This window comes from Grampus griseus (genome assembly GCF_964374135.1).
Source record: "Grampus griseus genome assembly, chromosome: 8".
In the NCBI taxonomy this organism is placed as follows: Eukaryota; Metazoa; Chordata; class Mammalia; order Artiodactyla; family Delphinidae; genus Grampus; species Grampus griseus.
In genome coordinates, this window is record NC_139002.1 from 63,277,564 (window position 1) to 63,295,028 (window position 17,465).

General features: G+C 47.6%; 1 protein-coding gene across 8 annotated transcripts in view; it reads left to right on the forward strand.

Moving 5' to 3' along the window:
* Positions 1-17,465, forward strand: part of PPFIBP2 (PPFIA binding protein 2) — a 147,682-nt gene that overhangs the window by 80,820 nt on the left and 49,397 nt on the right. For 7 of the 8 annotated variants that reach the window (XR_014297056.1, XM_082659337.1, XM_082659338.1 and 4 more), the window contains 2 exons: positions 2,454-2,546; positions 6,433-6,546. Coding sequence is in view for 7 of the 8 variants with exons in the window: in XM_082659337.1 (XP_082515463.1) it covers positions 2,454-2,546; positions 6,433-6,546 (207 nt within the window). In the remaining variant the exon portion in view is untranslated. Of the gene's footprint in view, positions 1-2,453; positions 2,547-6,147; positions 6,265-6,432; positions 6,547-17,465 lie in introns of those variants that run through there. The other variant, XM_082659343.1, reaches the window with a different exon arrangement.

The following is a 17,465-nucleotide window of genomic DNA, read 5'->3' on the forward strand; positions in this document are numbered from 1 at the left end:
GCTTTGGTTTTTGGCCCACGTTATCCACTAACCTTTGACCTATTTTGAGACCATCACAGGAAAGCAGTGAGTTCTGCTGGGCTCTGTTTACTGTGAGGATATCATCCCAAATGTTGTTTATCCCCCTACACGAAGTCTCTCTGTGGAAACAAGGGATGGTTCTCCCTTCCTTAGGAAGAGCTGTGCTTCTCCTAGGCAGTTAGCTTGACTTTGTCATACTGATCTGTGCATCTTTTAACTCAGCTGTGCTTCCCTTTTTCCATTGGCTGCTAGAGTAGATTCAGTTTTTATTTTAATCTACTTCTAGCATGTGTTATAGACTCTATGGCACGTTAAGTTAACTGAACTTACGATATCAACTTCCTTCCTTCCTCTTTTTTTTTTTTGGTCAACTAGCTGCCTCTCTGGGTGATTGCGTGGGTAGGTCTTTTATCGTACGAACACACTGCCCTCCATTTGACTGAGGCCCAGGTGGTGCGGTAGCTGGCCGGAGTCTTGTGGAAGGAGCCTTCCCTTCGCCTCCTGCTGGAGAAGTACCAGCTGCCAGTGGTGGGTGGCCCTGTGCATGTGCTGACTTTGGCACTGGCGCTGGATCCACACAGCTTCACTTGGGTGCCTGGGTCCTTTCTGTTCTCAGTCTCTCTCCTCTGAAAGTCACCATCATGTGAGTTCTTGGACAGAGAAGCAATTGACCTGCTGCTTAAGAGCTATTTCCTTTCTTTTCTTGTTAGGCTCTGAGAAATGTAGGTTCTAATTATATCTTTGGATACTAGTCAGTGTTTGACCGTGTGATGACTGGAATATTAATTAATGGAACAATAATAAACCACCATCAACACAAAGAAGCCATTAGTGATTGCTAAGGCCCTTTGTTTATGGTATGAAAGAGCTTCCCTAACACTGAACAAGATGCAGACTGGAGAGGGGCTAGACGAAAAGGCAGGGGAATGGCAGGGGTGCCCTGTCCGTCTGGCCTGTGCCTGGCACAGCTGCCCTGGGAAGTGGCCCCTGGGCTCACCCTCCCGCTGCACCTTCGACAGACAGCCAGTGCTTCCCTCACAGGTGACACTCCACAGCTTGAACGCAGATTTCTTGCTCCCTGTTTCTTTTTGGAACCAGGCCTGGCTCTGCCACCTGCCCTCACCTAGGCAGTGCACTGGGGAAGGGATGGGACGAGGGAAGGCAGGAGGTATCTTTTCCTAATGGGGCAGGTGGGGTGTGGTTGGAAAGCCCATTCTGAAGGTTGGAATGTGGCGAAATGGGCTCGGGAGAAGGGGACCACCTCTGGGCCCTTCTCTGTGCCTGGTCTCCTCTCTGGCATTCTCCTTTTACAATCGTGACTTTCCTTTGGGATATAGGATACCCGCCTTACGAACATTGGAGCATTGACTCCTCTGGACCAGCCCAGGTGTCAAGGAGTGTCATTTCCCCGTTTAGCAATAAGATCTGCTTTTTCAGACCGCTGAGCCCCTGGATGGCCTACTGTGCGCCTCTGGTTCGGGCCCTTAAATTCCTCGTGGAAGAAGGGTGTATTCGTAGCACTGGGCCAGTTCAGTTCCATTAGCAGCTACCTCCCTCCTCCCTGCCTACAGCCAGGGCAGACACACCCAGGAAGTGACTGCAGCTCCTGTCTCTAGCTCAGGGCATTTTAGAAGCTTTGCCTCTCAACTGCCATCTCAAATCTCCCTCTCCTCTGTTTTCCATGGTTTCCGACTACTTGGTATTTCCTGTGTTTTCCCTCTGCTTGGCCCTTGAGATCCCTCTGGCTGTCATTTGGGTTCTTCTCAAGGCGTTTCATCTTAGCTTATTCCTCTCAGCTCTAACACTGCAGCAACTCCACGTGCCACCCTGGCTGCCAGAGCCCTTATTGAGGGGTGCGATCGGCCACTTCTGAAAGGGATGTGCGAGTAGATGAAGGGCCTTCCGTTTGGCATCCCTCATCCTCCAGGCTCCCTGCGATGTTCAGGATGGGCCTCTACGCCGTGAGGTGTGCCTCGGCTCTGGAGAACTTTGGCGTGAGAGTCAGGAGACAAGATCTGTGCTAGGAGTTGTTCCCATATAGTTCCTCAGTGCATGGTACCAGCTCCCTGGTCTCAAAGAGTAGACCCTTATTGCTACTGGTGCTTCTGGCCGGCTCTGCCTCCAGCTAAACCAGACCCAACACGCCCCGTCACGCCAAGCACCGCCGGGTCTGGAGTTCCACCAAGGCCTTTCTAGCCAAAGGTGAGGTCACCCAGGGGGTGGTTTTTGCCACCTTTTATGGCATGCCTATCAGTGGCATCTGATCTGGTCCTCCTTGTAGTAGTTTTGAAATCCTCTGGTTTCCTGTTTAGGTGGGTGGTTTTGCATAGATAATGAGCGAAACTGACCTCACCAATTGCATACTTCATTTGGAAGTTGGTAAGATGTTTTTCCAGCCTTTTAAGTGTGTGTTTTTTTCCTCTTCCCTTTAGTCCCAGGTAAATCACCACAGTGCTGCTAGTAATGAAACGTACCAGGAACGCTTAGCACGTCTAGAAGGAGATAAGGAGTCCCTCATATTACAGGTGGGTCCTTTTTGGTGGGAACCAGCTTATTCTGTTACCTCCAGCTCTGTAGCTGCCTTAAGTAGGAGGGAAGTCCAAAGGGTTTTCTCTGTTGGATGTTTCCTGCTCCCAAAGTGTATGTTTTTCAGAAGACTTTTCCTGAAACAAAGGAGAAAGTAACTGGGGGCACAGTTTAACTCAGGTCTTGGCTTTTGGGGGGCTGTGAATGGATTCATTTATTTATCACGGACTACAAGAGTATCTGCATCTATACACTGGAAGCTCTGTGGCCAGGCTGATTAATGGGGCCCTGTCTTCCAGAAGTCTTGCAAAGGAGATGTGTCCTCATGTCACTAATAAAGCAAAGCCTCTTAAAAAGCCCCAGGGTGGATGCTAACAGGCTCAGGCCCAGTTCATCCGGAGCTGGATCTAGACTGATCACTTTGGGGCCAAACCCCCTGGAGCTGTTAACATGGGTTAATAAGCCTTTGATGACTCTCTTACTTTGAAGAAAGGAACTCCAAAACTTTTCAGAGACAGAGTCAAAGACGTAGTTTCAGGTCTGAAAACTTGCATTGCATTCTGAACTCATGGGATGCTTTTCGCTGAGGTAGGAGCTCTTTGCTGTGTTAGTTCTCAAACACATGAACCAAGCCTCAAGGTCTGGTATGCCTCAGACACTGTGATTGACAATTTAGAGAATAATAAGACTAATATCCTAATCCCAGCTCCTTAAAAAGCTTGAAGGGTGGTGATTAAGACTGGTAAGTGGGATGGAAGCGAAGGGGCAGGGAGGGTTCTGGGACCCTCCCTAGACTATGGGCCTTAGCTTAGAGCACTAGAGTTAAGAGGCTGCAGTATGTTTGGCTTTTTTCCTTCTGTTTTACCTTATTTCTTTTGTTCATTTCACTTCATTTTATGAATGTAGGTATAATATCTGATTATTTTAGAAACTTTGGAAAGTCAAAAAGAATTTAACATGTTGGCCCTTTCTTCCAGTCCTTTTCTTTTTTTCTGTCCTGCCCCTATTTTAAAAAATTAAGCTCAGACCAAGTATACAATTACACAATTTTGCATCCTAGGTTTTTTTTTTTCTTCACTTCATTGATTTGTTCATTAAAAACTATTTGCATGCCCACAACTCAGTGGATACTGGTTTTAGGTGCTGGGGTTGTAGCAGTGAAGAAAATAGACTAAGTCCCCGTTCTCAAGCTTCCATTCGTGTGTGTGTGTGTGTGTGCGCGCGCGCGCGTACTTGTATGATAAACCAATTCACAAAATGTTTCCAGTGATGATAAATGCTATGGAAAAAAATAAAGCAGGATAGGACTGTGTGGTCAGGGAAGACCTCCCCGATAGGGGGAGACTTAAGGACCTGGGGAGGGAGCCCCATAGAGACTGGGAGAAGCACGTGCCAGGCAGAGGAGGTGGCTGGTCCAGCGAGCACCTTGAGGTAGGCATGTGCTTGGCGTGTGGGAAGAACAGGAAGGGGCTGTGTGGTTGGAGCTGGTGACCCTGAGAAGCCTGGGAACTGCCTACTGAGAGGTAGCAGGGGCCAGGTTATATAGCACGTTACAGTGCAGACATTTTGCGGGATGTGTAATTGGAACCTCCATCCCAATGACACAACTGATGGAAGAGCGTCCAGTCTAGAATTTTGCCACAAACAGTATCAAGCTACAGACGAATGAACCCGGAACCTTCATGGCTGAAATGAGACATTTCTATTTAGAGGGTTACAATTTAATAAAGAATTCCTGTGTGATAATCTCTCTGATATTTTAAAAGTTCTGAATTCTTGAATAATCCTTAATGATTCTAGCACAACTAAAGAGCTGCTTATCAGTAAAGTCAGAAGTGGATCCTAATGGTTTCTGTCCCTCCAGGAGCTTGTGGACAGACTCTCAGAGCTGCTCTTACGTGCTCACTGCTGTCTCTAGAGGCTCCACGGAGCAGGTTAGACAGATCCTCAGAGTGGGGGAGCCACTTACTTGATTAATTCACAAGACAGCTCAGCCAGACCGAATTCATTGGAGCCCTTGGCCCAGAATGTTCTCCTGGGTTTACTTGTGGAAGAACAAGGGAAATCACACAGGGCAAAATACTGTTTTCAGGATTAAACAATAAATAAGACCAAAATCTTGTATTTCTTCATTAGAATGTGACTTCTTGATGCAAGGATTTTCATCTTTTTCTTTTTCCCCCACTTCTGTATCGCCTCGGTTTTTAAAATTATGCCTAGCATGTGGTAGGGGCTCAGAAAATATTTTTTCTTGAATAAAGGTCACATTTAGAACCTTTATACATTTTCTCCCAATTTTCTACACCTCTAGATAAGTTTCTACATAACCTAGACTGAGTATTCACGTTCATAAGGACCCCATAACCCGGTGTATCTCGAGTCTTAAGAGCAGCTGGGCTATGAGCTATAGAATGCCGGAGACGACGTTATTCCTCTTGGTACCTAAGACGACACGTTATTCGTCTGGGGTCTGGGTACCTATTCCGCTGGGTATCGCCAGCCCATGGCCCCAAGGCGTGGTGCAGACTCTCTAAGTGTTAATCACCCCAGTAAGATTAACCATGACACATTCCCAACAGAAACTCTGGAACCCAGGCAGCAAAGGCCACCCCTGGCATCCTACTCTTTTGAGATTAGAGTTAATAGTTGAAAAGGCCAGGACGGCTGATGATGTTAGGCAGCGAGGATAAGATGCCCATTTTTGGATTATAATTGAAATGTTAGCACACCATGCATCAGCTCCAGGAGTATGTTTCAATAATTCATTAATCACTTAGGAACATAAAAATGGAAAGCTTAAAGCAGCCATGTTCATTAAGATTAGTGCCTCTGTAAAAGGGAGCTTTATAATTCATAACTTTATTTAAGCGTGCATAAGTGAATTCACATTAACTCTCATGCTCCAGCTATCATTCCTTTACAGACTGAGAAATAATTTATGATCATCTATATGTAAATGGTGATGAGTCAACCATTGGTTAGAAACCAAAAGGCTATAAGGGATCTCAATTTACAGTCCTTGATTTCTTTATTTTGGGGGAGGTCACTCATGCTTTCTTCCACTTCCTGCTCTGAGGCACCATTTAATAATAATTATTTAATAGTAATACGGAAAAGGATTAATAATAATAAGGCAAAGGCTGTTTGCTGATAGAGGCTTTGGAAATCTTCTCAGTCTATATTTAGGGTATAATTTAAATGATTTATCGTAAATGGATTTTTATTTGCTAACAATTCCAAGAGACAGTCTCGATGTTCTTCAGAAAGACGACTGTTTTCCTGCCACTGTATGTGCAGCGTGGCTTGTGTATATTTATGACTTAGTCATGTTTTGGCCTGTGAAGCACAAAAACCTTCCTGCAGCCAAGTTTTGTCAGTGCTAATACATGCCCTTTACGTCCCACATTCCTTAATTGCTTCAGAACCCTCGCCTGATAGGTGAGCTGTCCTCACACCCTGATGAGAGGGGTAAGGTCATTGGCTACTCTGCACAGAAGTTTGGATCGCGCTTCCACATGAGGTGGCAGGAGCCCTGGCGAGCCAGCTGAGTTATTCCTTGAGGCCGGGCTGCCCAAGGGAGCTCTGTGAGAGGCACAAGGAGCCAGAGGCCAGCCCAGAGGCTGCTCTCGTGGCTCCTGGGTGTTTTTCTCCTGAGTCTGTCAAGAGCAGGAAATGTGACCAACCTGGTCCAGGTGGTGGCTGGGACTTCCCGGCCAGGTGAGGAAACAACCGGGGTTCCCTTCATCCAGGACACTTCCCCCACTTACCACCCACCAAAAACAGCAGCCACTCTTCTCCCATCAAGAATCAGTGGCGTGGCTTCACGGCTCCCCTCCAGCGGGGAGCCGGTCCCAGCCTCCACCCTTGCTTTATTTCCTGGGACAGGTGAGCGTCCTCACAGACCAAGTGGAAGCCCAAGGAGAGAAGATTCGGGACCTGGAAGTGTGTCTGGAAGGACACCAGGTGAAACTCAATGCTGCTGAAGAGATGCTTCAACAGGTAAGGGTGGGTGGGACCCAGGGCCTTGGGTCCTGCAGCCGCTCACGTGGGCAAGCCCCTTTCTGGGTCCACGTTACAGAGCTCGCTGCTTCCATTCCCGTCCTGCCTGGAGGGGAGGGTTGGCTGCTTAGCCTGTGGTGTTTACACAGCAGGTGAAACCGGAGGGGGAGGGCAGGGAAGGGCTGGCCTGGGAGGAATAACTTGTTGGACTGGTTTGACAGATTCCCAGGGCACTTTCTCCTGGCCTCGTTCAGTGCAGAGCTCTCTGCTGGCCGTGTCCCCCTCATCTTATCACACCAACCACACTGGACACACTTAACTGGCTAACTCCTCATAACCAAGTAACCCACGGTTCGGGCATGGCACTGTTGTCGCCTTTGCCCTGTAAGTGGCATCTGGGGTTTTCGAAAGTCGATTAACTTATTTTGTGCCTCTTTCCTTCCCTCACTCTTTCCCCTCTCACTCTGTGTGGCTTTCTTTGATAAAATCGATCACATATTACATAAATAATGTTATTATTAAATAGTATTAAAATGAAAAAAATTAGCTGCTCTTCTACCATTCAGAAACGTCTCTTAAATGTCTTCTTGTTTCTCTTTGGGCTTTTTTGTTATATGTACATATAATATACAAAACACTATTTGCACCAGAGATATGATTTAGTCCTCAGCTTTTCTATGCTTAACGTCATAGAGTGAGTTTTTTTCCACTTTTAAATTTTGCTGTATCGTTGTCTTTACTATCACTTAGACCTTTTTTACTTTTTTTTTTTAGCAAAAGTATTATAATTGAACTGACTCTTCCTGAACAGTCTGACCCCATTGTAAATAACGAGCTGCAATTTTTAGGAAGCGGTGTTGAATTTTTATCAAAAGTCTTTTCAGAATCTGTTGAGATGCTAATTAGAAATTTTATTTTATGAACTCTAGTAGTATATCTAATTTCCTTAACTTGCATCATTTTTGCACTTCAGTTATTTTGAAAAATAAACCATGACTGAAGTTTATGTGTGTATGCTTTGTAGGTCCTGGTATAGTACTTGGCACATAAAAGGTGCTCACTAATTATTTAAGGAATGAAAGTCCATTTCTTAAAATGAGTGGGTTCAATTAGAAGACTGCTTATAATCTCCCTCCCCCATCCCCCAAGCTCTAACCTTTTTTTTTTTTAATCGCTTTGGTCAGCATAAAATTCAAATTGTTTCTCCACAGCATAGTAATGAACAGAGGCTTTGAATATGACCTTTTGTCTTAGGGGTAAATATCTTAGTTTCTAGGTGTTTCTTAGCTTTGAGTGCATTTGAAGAACTTCTTTTAAAATCAATATTTTTATGCAAATGTCTTTGTAGAAACTAGTTCTGACAGCTTGGAAGCTGTTATTAGTTTATCCTTTCATTGCTGATTAATAAGTTACCACATTCTTGGCCCCATTTGATTTTCTGTTTAAATGGTATGCCATTTCTCTTGCTTATCGTATTCCCTGGAAATTCGAGTAGCAACAGGAGTGAATCTTTCTTTTTATTTACTCTTAAAAGTTGAATCTTTCTTTTGAAGACCCAGGAAAGAAAGATGGAATGGAAAAATCTCAAATGGCACAAGAGCATTTTTACAAGAGTGCATGGGACAACCCACTAGATTATATTTTCAAGACAGCAAAAGATGCGGTTCTGGGGTGGGGACCAGGAAGGAAGATGATGGAGGGGCTGTAAAAAAAAAAAAAAAAAACAAAAAAGAAACCTAGAGACCAAGAAAATTTGCATGTGGAAGGGAACATGTCAGAAAAACGGCAGAAGGCTGATGTTTCAGGAAGGCAGTGCCTGGTGAGTAACCACACGATCGGAGGTCAGAAAATGGCCCCATCGTGGTGCCTGAGCTCTCTGAGGTTGTCTTATGCTTCTAAGCATTATCCCATAGACTGGATTTTAGACTTTTAAAAAAGTCTTAAGCTCAACTGCCCCTTATATCCTGTTTATTCTAAATCTTCTTTCTTGTGTGCTGTGGCCGAGGTAGCAGTCGTGTGGTTTGCATGTACCCTAGAGGTGAACGTGTGGGCTTGCTATCTTCTGGAGTGCAGTAGCTCTTATTTGCTACCTCTGGGGTTGAAAGATCTTCCTGAACTTAACCAAGTTATTTTTATGCCCATAACTTTGACTGTATTCTCTCAGCCTTTCAAGGGTAAAATGAAAGGAGTGTGCAGTACTTTCCTGGAGAATTCTGAGTTCATGTCATAGGCATTTGAGGCTCCGCTCCCACTCATGTGTTCTCTGGGCTTGGTGGTGCCTGAACTGGAGATCATTGGGTTGCCAGCTCTAAACGCCACATTGAATGTTCTGCACATGGTAATGCTTTCCGGAAATCTGCTTGATACTGTTTGAAAAGACGCTTAATTCTTGCATCACAATGCTGATGTGATGCCATCTATATATAGCGTGGAGTACATACGTAAGTGTCCTCTGAACTGGGGATAGGCAGAGACTTGCCTGGTTAGACTGTGATATCCTGGGCCCCAGGGCTCATGGTAGGAGCAAGCATGACTCACGTCCTTAAGGCAGAGAATGGAGGCAAACAATCACCTCTTTCTTTTTTTTTTTTTTTTAATTAATTTACTTTATTTTTGGCTCCATCGGGTCTTTATTTTTGGCTCCGTCGGGTCTTTATTTTTGGCTCCGTCGGGTCTTTGTTGCTATGCACGGGCTTTCTCTAGTTGCGGCGAGTGGGGACTACTCTTGTTGCAGTGAGCGGGCTTCTCATTGCGGAGGGTTCTCTTGCTGCAGAGCATGGGCTCTAGTAGTTGTGGCTCATGGGCTCTAGAGCGCAGGCTCAGTAGTTGTGCACGGGCTTAGCTGCTCCGCGGCATGTGGGATCTTCATGGACCAGGGCTCAAACCCGTGTCCCCTGCCCTGGCAGGAGGACTCCCAACCACTGCGCCACCAGGGAAGTCCACAATTGCCTCTTTCTGCCAGCCCTGAGCCAAGCCTGGCCTCCTGTTAAAGACCTGAGGAGCTCTGAAGGAGATGCTTTCACTGTCACAGCGTGGGGCCTCCTGACTGCCTATTGACACTGCTTCCCGTGGGGAGGCAGCTCCCGCTAGCCCTTACACACTGAAAACATCCTTTTTAAAGGAGCCAGCAATTCTAGCTGACCACCCATGGAGGCCCATTACTGCTTTTCACAAGAAGCTGGAAATCCAGATGTAAAAATTTAAAGATCAGTCTTTCTATTTTAAAAACATTGTCAACTAATTTAAATGAAAAAGAAGTATTGTGTGAACCACACAATATTTATTGTACCTTTAGGCCAAGCCTGGCCCACAGATCCAGTCTGCAACCTCTATTCCAGACTCGCCCCCTTGGCTGGCTAGAAGACCTCTGGGGGGACTTAAGGAAACCCAGACCCAGCCAGTATCGTCCAAACCCTGTGCGTCCATGGGTTCCAAACCCCACTGCGCTGTCTCTCCCGACAGCTGTTCTGAGCAATGTTCCCCACCCGACTCACGAGCCATGGACCCCTCAGCCTGGCTTGGCCTGGTCCCCTGCTAAGTGCTGATCTCTTAGCTCTCATCTGTTTTCTTCTACACATTAACCCATCTGGCCTCTAGAAAGGGAGCGCATGAAGATCCATGGGGTTAGACAGGCAAACCAGGACCAAACAGAATCAGCACAGAGGCAGGGCCACATGAGCCACGCATAGATTATAGACACATTTGAGGGCAAAATATTTCTTGTCTGCAGCCTGTTGCAGGACACAGGGTGGGAACGGGGTAGCTGCAAGCGTCTCTGGGAGCTGCCTGTGGAAACACCTACTCTGATATGGTCTCTGACTCACTGAGCGTATCTAGATTCCCCAGGGAGCCTTCCCCATTAGGAAGAGACATCTACCAGGAAGTGTACAAGTGGGTCTTCAAAGGCCCACAGCCTGAGTCCATTTTCACCTCCTTTTTTTTTTTTTGCGGTATGCGGGCCTCTCACTGTTGTGGCCTCTCCCGTGGCGGAGCACAGGCTCCGGACGCACAGGCTCAGTGGCCATGGCTCACGGGCCCAGCCACTCCGCGGCACGTGGGATCTTCCCGAACTGGGGCACGAACCCATGTCCCCTGCATCGGCAGGCGGACTCTCAACCACTGCGCCACCAGGGAAGACCTTCATCTCCATTTTAAGCAGGTCAAGGCGTTGCCCAGCTGCATCTTTGAGGGCTGCACACTGAACTATCCGAGCCCAGATCCCAGAATAACACCCCAGGAACACACGTGTGGACCAGCGCCCTCCCCATTGTGATTGGCCTAGACCATGTTGGCAAAAAAATCTATCACAGAGAGAGAGTTCCTTATGCTCTGTGATGTATTTGAAGTCCCTGGTGACTTTTTCTAAAGTGGCCTCCATGGGTTCTCTGGGGTTCTGTCAGTTCCTGCACAACAAGCTCCTCTGCCTCTGATCACTGACCCTTCTCCAGCGGGTGATGATTTCAGGGAGGGAAGCCAATGCTGTTCAGTGGAGAAGAGGCCTTATACAGAGCTGGCAGCCAAATGGAACACTTTCCAGAGGCTGGCCCTTGACAGGTGTGATCAGTGCCAAGAGCAGCAGCCATGTTTAGTGCCAGAAAGAAGACAGGGTAGCGAACCCAAGGGGGGAGGAAGGAAGGATGCAAAGCTCCTTGTGAGGACACAGCCCAGCTTCGGGGAAACATGGAAGGACACCAGGCTCTATCTCAGTCCTCCAACCTGACCCAGAGCCCCAGGTGTCAGGCAACCTCATTGTGTTGGCTGCCTTTTAGGTGAGGTGTGGAGAGTGACAAATTTAGGGGATTTGGAGTCCATGGACGTGACTTTCTGCAGATTCGCCACTTGTGGCTGATCTGGGGAAGTCAGTGAACCTGTGTTCTTATTTATAGAGAACAGAGATGACAGTGTGGACTCTGCACTGCCCACCTCCTAGAGCTGTAGTACAGTTGTTCCGGTTTTGTTAAAGCTGGACTATTGGGCTTCCCTGGTGGCGCAGTGGTTGAGAGTCCGCCTGCCGATGCAGGGCACACGGGTTCGTGCCCCGGTCCGGGAGGATCCTACATGCCGCGGAGCGGCTGGGCCCGTGAGCCATGGCCACTGAGCCTGCGCGTCCGGAGCCTGTGCTCCGAAACGGGAGAGGCCACAACAGTGAGAGGCCTGCGTACTGTAAAAAAAAAAAAAAAAAAAAAAAAAAGAATGTATAAAACTGGACTATCACACAATGGCCAGGGGGTTACGGAACCCAGGACACAGGCCCAGTTCCTGCCCTTGAGTCGAGCGAGGGAACAGTGTGCCCAGGCGTGTGAACTCAGCAAAGCGTCGTCAGCACCCAGCTCATAAATTCCCGGAGAGCACCTTTAGGGAGGTGTTTCTACCTCAGGAAGGATATTAAACAGAACTATGCACCTGACCCTGTGGGAGCACAAATCTGTCCGAGGAGACAGGACACTTGAACGAAGAAAAAGGGGATTTGCCACTTATTCCCTAAAACTCCCCCTGGGAGATTTGTGAGGCAGAGAAAACTGCTTTCCTCAAGTTATCTCACTTGATGTTGGATCTCCAGACCATAGTGTGAGGTAGGTGCTTTACCCTTTTTTTTTTTTTTTTTTTTTAAACAGATAAGGGGACTGAGGTTCAGAGAGACGATTTAGTTAGTGGGGACTGAGACTAGACTCAAACCCAGGTTGACTACAAGCCCCTCTCCCTGAAAGAGGCTTCCCAGCAAGGCCTAGGCCTCTTACTTCAAAGGGCAGAGGGACATACTTTTCCTTTCAAGTCGTTCCATGGCCTGTTCTTTCATTCTGGTTTCAGGTTGCCAGTCTGGCTCCAGTCCCCCGTCATTGGTCAGAAACTCCCTGGGTCAGGTTCCACACTTAAAGTTGGAAGTAATCGCTTCAAGATGTGGCCCTTTAAGGAGAGCAAAGTTGAAAGGCAAATTCTCTTTATCAGCTCCAGTCAGACACTGAGCTTTGGGAAAAGGAAATGATGGTTTGCTCTGAGATGGAGGCTTTTTTTCACCTCCCAGAAAGGAGATGTATTTGTCCTTCTGGAAGAGGTTACTGGTAGTGGTGAAGTGAGGGGGTGAGTGATAATTTTATTCATTGGTTTTCTTCATTACCCAGTTTCATGGTCCTGCCTAGTAAGAAACACAAACCACCGTCCTCCCATACCACTCCGCTCATCCCTTGCCCTCTCTCATTTACACAGGCAGCCTTGAACCAATGAGGAGAGCAGACACTCCTGCTGCTTATGAAACCTCTGGCCCTTATCTCCAGCCCCCTGCCTCCCCATTCCCCCCCCGACCCCATTACAGTAGCTCTGTGATTCCAAGAGATCCCAGCAGGATCCCACCCTGCAGGTCTCAGTAGGTGCCAAGCTTCGTGCTCTGGACAAACAGGCTGGACCAGATCACTGCGGTCTTGGGGATGGGAGCTGAGGATCCAAGAATGTTACTCTTAAGGGGTAGACAGAATAAAAGATGCCAGCAGCGAAGACAAAGGAGAAAAAAGAAAGGTCAGGAAAAGGGGACTTCCCAGGTGGTCCAGTGGCTAAGACTCCGTGCTCCCAATGCAGGGGGGCCGGGTTCGATCCCTGGTCGGGGAGCTAGATCCCGTATGCTGCAACTAAAGATCCCACACGCTGCAACTAAGACCCTGTGCAGCCAAAATAAAGACAGAAAGAAAGAGGTCAGGAAAATGGAAAGGGAGGGTGGGCTCGCACTAATGAGGGGGGAGGCAGGGTGAGTCAGTGGGTTGAGAGCTGAGAGGTGAAAGTTGCCTCGGAAAGTGGGGACGCTGGCCCCAGAGGCAGGGCTGTTTCTGTGCTCTGGGGAAGGCAGAAGCTGGGTTGCAGACATGCAGACGTTTTCCTGAGTAAGCGACAGGAAGATGAGGAAGAAGAGGCAGCAAAGAGAGGATTATGCTTTTCAGAGCTTGGCTGTGGGGGGGAGAGGGGAGGGAGGAGAAAAAGCTGGCGTTCACGCTCACACCACACTCGGAGTGCGTTTGCCTAGCCTGAGCACTAGGGAGCTGATGGTGGTCCCTGGAGGGGAAGGAAGGTCAAGAGGGAAGGTTCTTTCCAATGTCAGAAATTTGATCATGTTTATAGCCTGAGGGATGGAAGCTGATGGTGAGGGAGAGATTAAATGCCTGTCAGAGCAGATGATTAATGGGCCTACCCCAGAGTAGTGTAGACTTGGTGAGAACTTCCTCAAAGGCAGTACAGAGGGGAGGGAGGGCCCAGGTCCCTGTGAGCAGGCGGCGTTCTGCACTACCGGCTAGAGGGAGAAACAGGACCAGGACTCGGAGAACAAAGCCAAAAGCTACTGGTTAACCAGGGAGTTACCTGAATCTTCATTCAAGCTGCATGAGGATGGCATGGAAGACTGGTCAGCAACAGGAAGGTGGGTCAGGTGGAGCAACTCAGCAGCAAACTCTGGAATCTTTGTGTCCTTTAACATGTGCTTTTAATGTGCAACCTGGAAACTTATTGGGTTGGGAACAGTTTTTAAAGACAGAAGAACCTGACAGAGAAGTCGGCTGTGTGCAGTTATGTCAGACTAACCTCGGAAAGGAGGTGCGGGCTTGCCTTCTGTAAGACACGGATTCAGGAGAGAGGAATGAGAGACAATTCTGGGAAACTTTGAAATAGGAAGGATGTAAGTTCAGTGACTGATCAGATGATCTTTTCAGTAAATAGGTTATTTAAGGAGAAGAAGGGGATAGGGTGGGGTTTAGGGCTCGAGGAGAATGGAAAAGATCTGGAACAATCTCTGAAAGGAACCAGCCAGAGATGAATGTAAGTTTTGCCAGGCAGTGTTGGAAGATCGGCTGTAATTAGATAGCGTGAATTTGTGTGGAAACCAACTGGCATCATTAAGTGACTTACCAGCAATTCTCAGGCCGTGGGGAGTGGAAACAGACAGAAGTCTTTGAGGTTTGGCATGGAGTGGGTGCTGGTGAAGCGAGTACACTTCAGATCTAGGGGCAAGGATGAGTCAGGAAGAATTTTCTGATGCAGAAATGATACAACTGAAATGATAAGCCTTAAGGTACAGGGTGGGTAAGGAGGCAAATACTACTTAAAGGAAGTTGATAAACTAGGAAAATAGGGAGTTGTTAAGTAACTGGTAGCCACAGAAGAAGAAATTGAAGATGATTTGAGTGACTAAATGGGCCAGTTGAAAAGTCAGAGGATTGTGGCCAGAGGAGAGAATTTCAGAGTTGAAGATTTTAGAAGTGAAGGACACATGTTCCGGATCAAGACGAGGGTCAGGCTGTGGCCATACTACTGAGAAGCTGAACTGAGGTGGAAGCAAAGCCTGTCGGTGTCAAGGTCAAGAAATGTGAAACCAGGGTGAACCCTGAGTGAAAGATTGATTAACAAGGATAATCAATGGAAATGAGGGACTATCTTGGGGTCTGGGTATTTGGGGAAAACGTGACTTAACTGAATGGTGCTGCCTTAGAGGAGGCGGAGGGCAGAGGTAGGAGATCTGGAAGAAGCAGTGTTTAACTGGGAGAAAGGTGTTCTCTAAGTTGGGTTGCTGGAGCAGAACGGCCTCTACTTGAGAGGACTGGGAAGGACGTGTCATGTCATGCAAACGTCAGGGTTCAGTTTCTGCTGGAAGTAGAAAGAGCAGTTTAGAATGTAGGGTATTTAAATCCTATTAAGACAACTAGGATAGAGGTCACAGTACATAATAGTGGCTGGAGGCCTTGCCGGGCCTGGAGATGGGGAAGTGGGGCTGGGCTGGGATAAGGCTGTCAAAGGCTGATTTTGAGTTCAGGGAGTAGTAGGACAGTACTTGTTGATGACAAGGACCAGGGGTGATGATAATGAAAGGGGGAAGCACATGCTAATAGAATCTAGGAGACAGTAAGGAGAAGTTTTGTTATCAGTGGACTGTGTGCAATTAAGCAGCCCCAGGCTTCTCATTAAAACTTTGGTGTGTCTAATTGAAATGTCCACTTGGAATGTTAGTGTGACCAATCAGAACCCTGGCATGACCAATTGGAAGGGCCATTGGAATTTTAATGCAACCAATTAGAATATTATCCTCATTAACTGGAACATTGGTATGACCAATTACAACCTGGCAGTTAAAACAGCCAGAGGGATTCTGGAAATCATGAAAGCAGAGTAGATTCTTAGCTTTCAAGAGAGATGCCTTCTGAGGCATTTTTACATTCCACCGAGGCAGTATCTTGAATGCTGGTCAGTAGACAACTGCATTAAATACCTTTTTAAGAGACTCAGGAGCTCAACAGGGGCTGTACTTTTAACTCTCCTATCCCTAGGCCTTGGCATCTGGTAGTTGAACAAATGATGGAAGTCTCATGGAAGAAGATTTTCTGAGTTCTTAGCACTCCAAAGCAATTGTTATTATCCCATGGACCTTGAGTTCTAGAATCGTCCCTTTTTCCCTTTGCACTGCTGGCTGGGAAGCTCACAAACACATTGTACTCCATCTCCAGCTGTGAATAGAACTTTAGGGTATGAGTTTTATGCCGACAGTCACTCTGGCTTCAACTTCTTCCCTTACCCGCTTTAATTTTTACGGTTTATTTTATTTATTTATTTTTCGGTACGTGGGCCTCTCACTGTTGTGGCCTCTCCCGTTGCGGAGCACAGGCTCCGGACGCGCAGGCTCAGCGGCCATGGCTCACGGGCCCAGCCACTCCGCGGCACGTGGGATCTTCCCAGACCGGGGCACGAACCCGTGTCCCCTACATCGGCAGGCGGACTCGCAACCACTGCGCCACCAGGGAAGCCCTATTTTTTTTAACTTGAGTTGTCTATTTTGCAAACTACCTCAAATCATTTCTGGAACAAAACAGCTAAATGAAAGGATGGGAGAGAAAGACACAGAATGAGGTGGTGGAGGCAAAGGGGAAGGTGGGGAAGAGGGAGAAGTATGTTCATAACGAGCAGGCGGCATTAGGAAGGATTATATCTTAAGATACTCAAGACCCAGAAATCCCATCTTCCTCACCCAGGGAAGAACATTTTTGGGCCTTTTATGGCCTGCGTAGCCTTAGCACCAGGCCCTAGTAGACAGTATGTGTTCAACAAATTCTTAACAGTTTGAGCAGCTCTTTCCTGGGCTCAGTGAATATTTGTTGATTGGCTTTTTTCAACACTTTTTTTGTTTTGTTTTGTTTTTGCGGTACATGGGCCTCTCACTGTTGTGGCCTCTCCCATTGCGGAGCACAGGCTCCGGATACACAGGCTCAGCGGCCATGGCTCATGGGCCTAGCCACTCCGCGGCACATGGGATCCTCCCGGACCGGGGCACGAACCCATGTCCCCTGCATCGGCAGGTGGACTCTCAACCACTGCGCCACCAGGGAAGCCCCAGCATGTATTTTTTTATTTCCCTTGAAATTCTTGGACTTCTTTCTCTGTTTGGGAAACAATGTGATACATTAAACAGAAATGAGTTTTGAAGCCAAACAGACTTTGGTTTTAAAACTAACTCTGCTGTTGATTGGTGTGTGCCCTTGGCCAAGACAGGCTAGTCTCTGGGCCTGTTTCTTCATCTGTAAAATAGCGATAGTAATGTTGACTGCCAAATCCCTGGGAGGGTTTATTGAGAGGATGTATGTAAAGTACCCAACAGTGTCTAGCACAGAGGAGGCACTCAGCGCATCTCTGTCCACCCACCCCCAGTCCCAACACTGGACATACTTAGCTGGCTAAGTCCTCCTGACCAAGCAGCCCGCAGTTCTGGCATGGCACTGCTGCTGCCTTTGCCCTGTAAGCCAGCTTCAAGTCTGGCTGGCCCAGGAAGAGCTGGGCTCCTCAGCCCAGTACTAAGCTCATTTTGCTGAATTCCTTGGCTTCTGGATGCTCTCCCTCAGGTTAGCAGACGGACAGTTTGTAGCCCACCTTTCTGAGGTACTGATGGCCTTTTGCCCAGG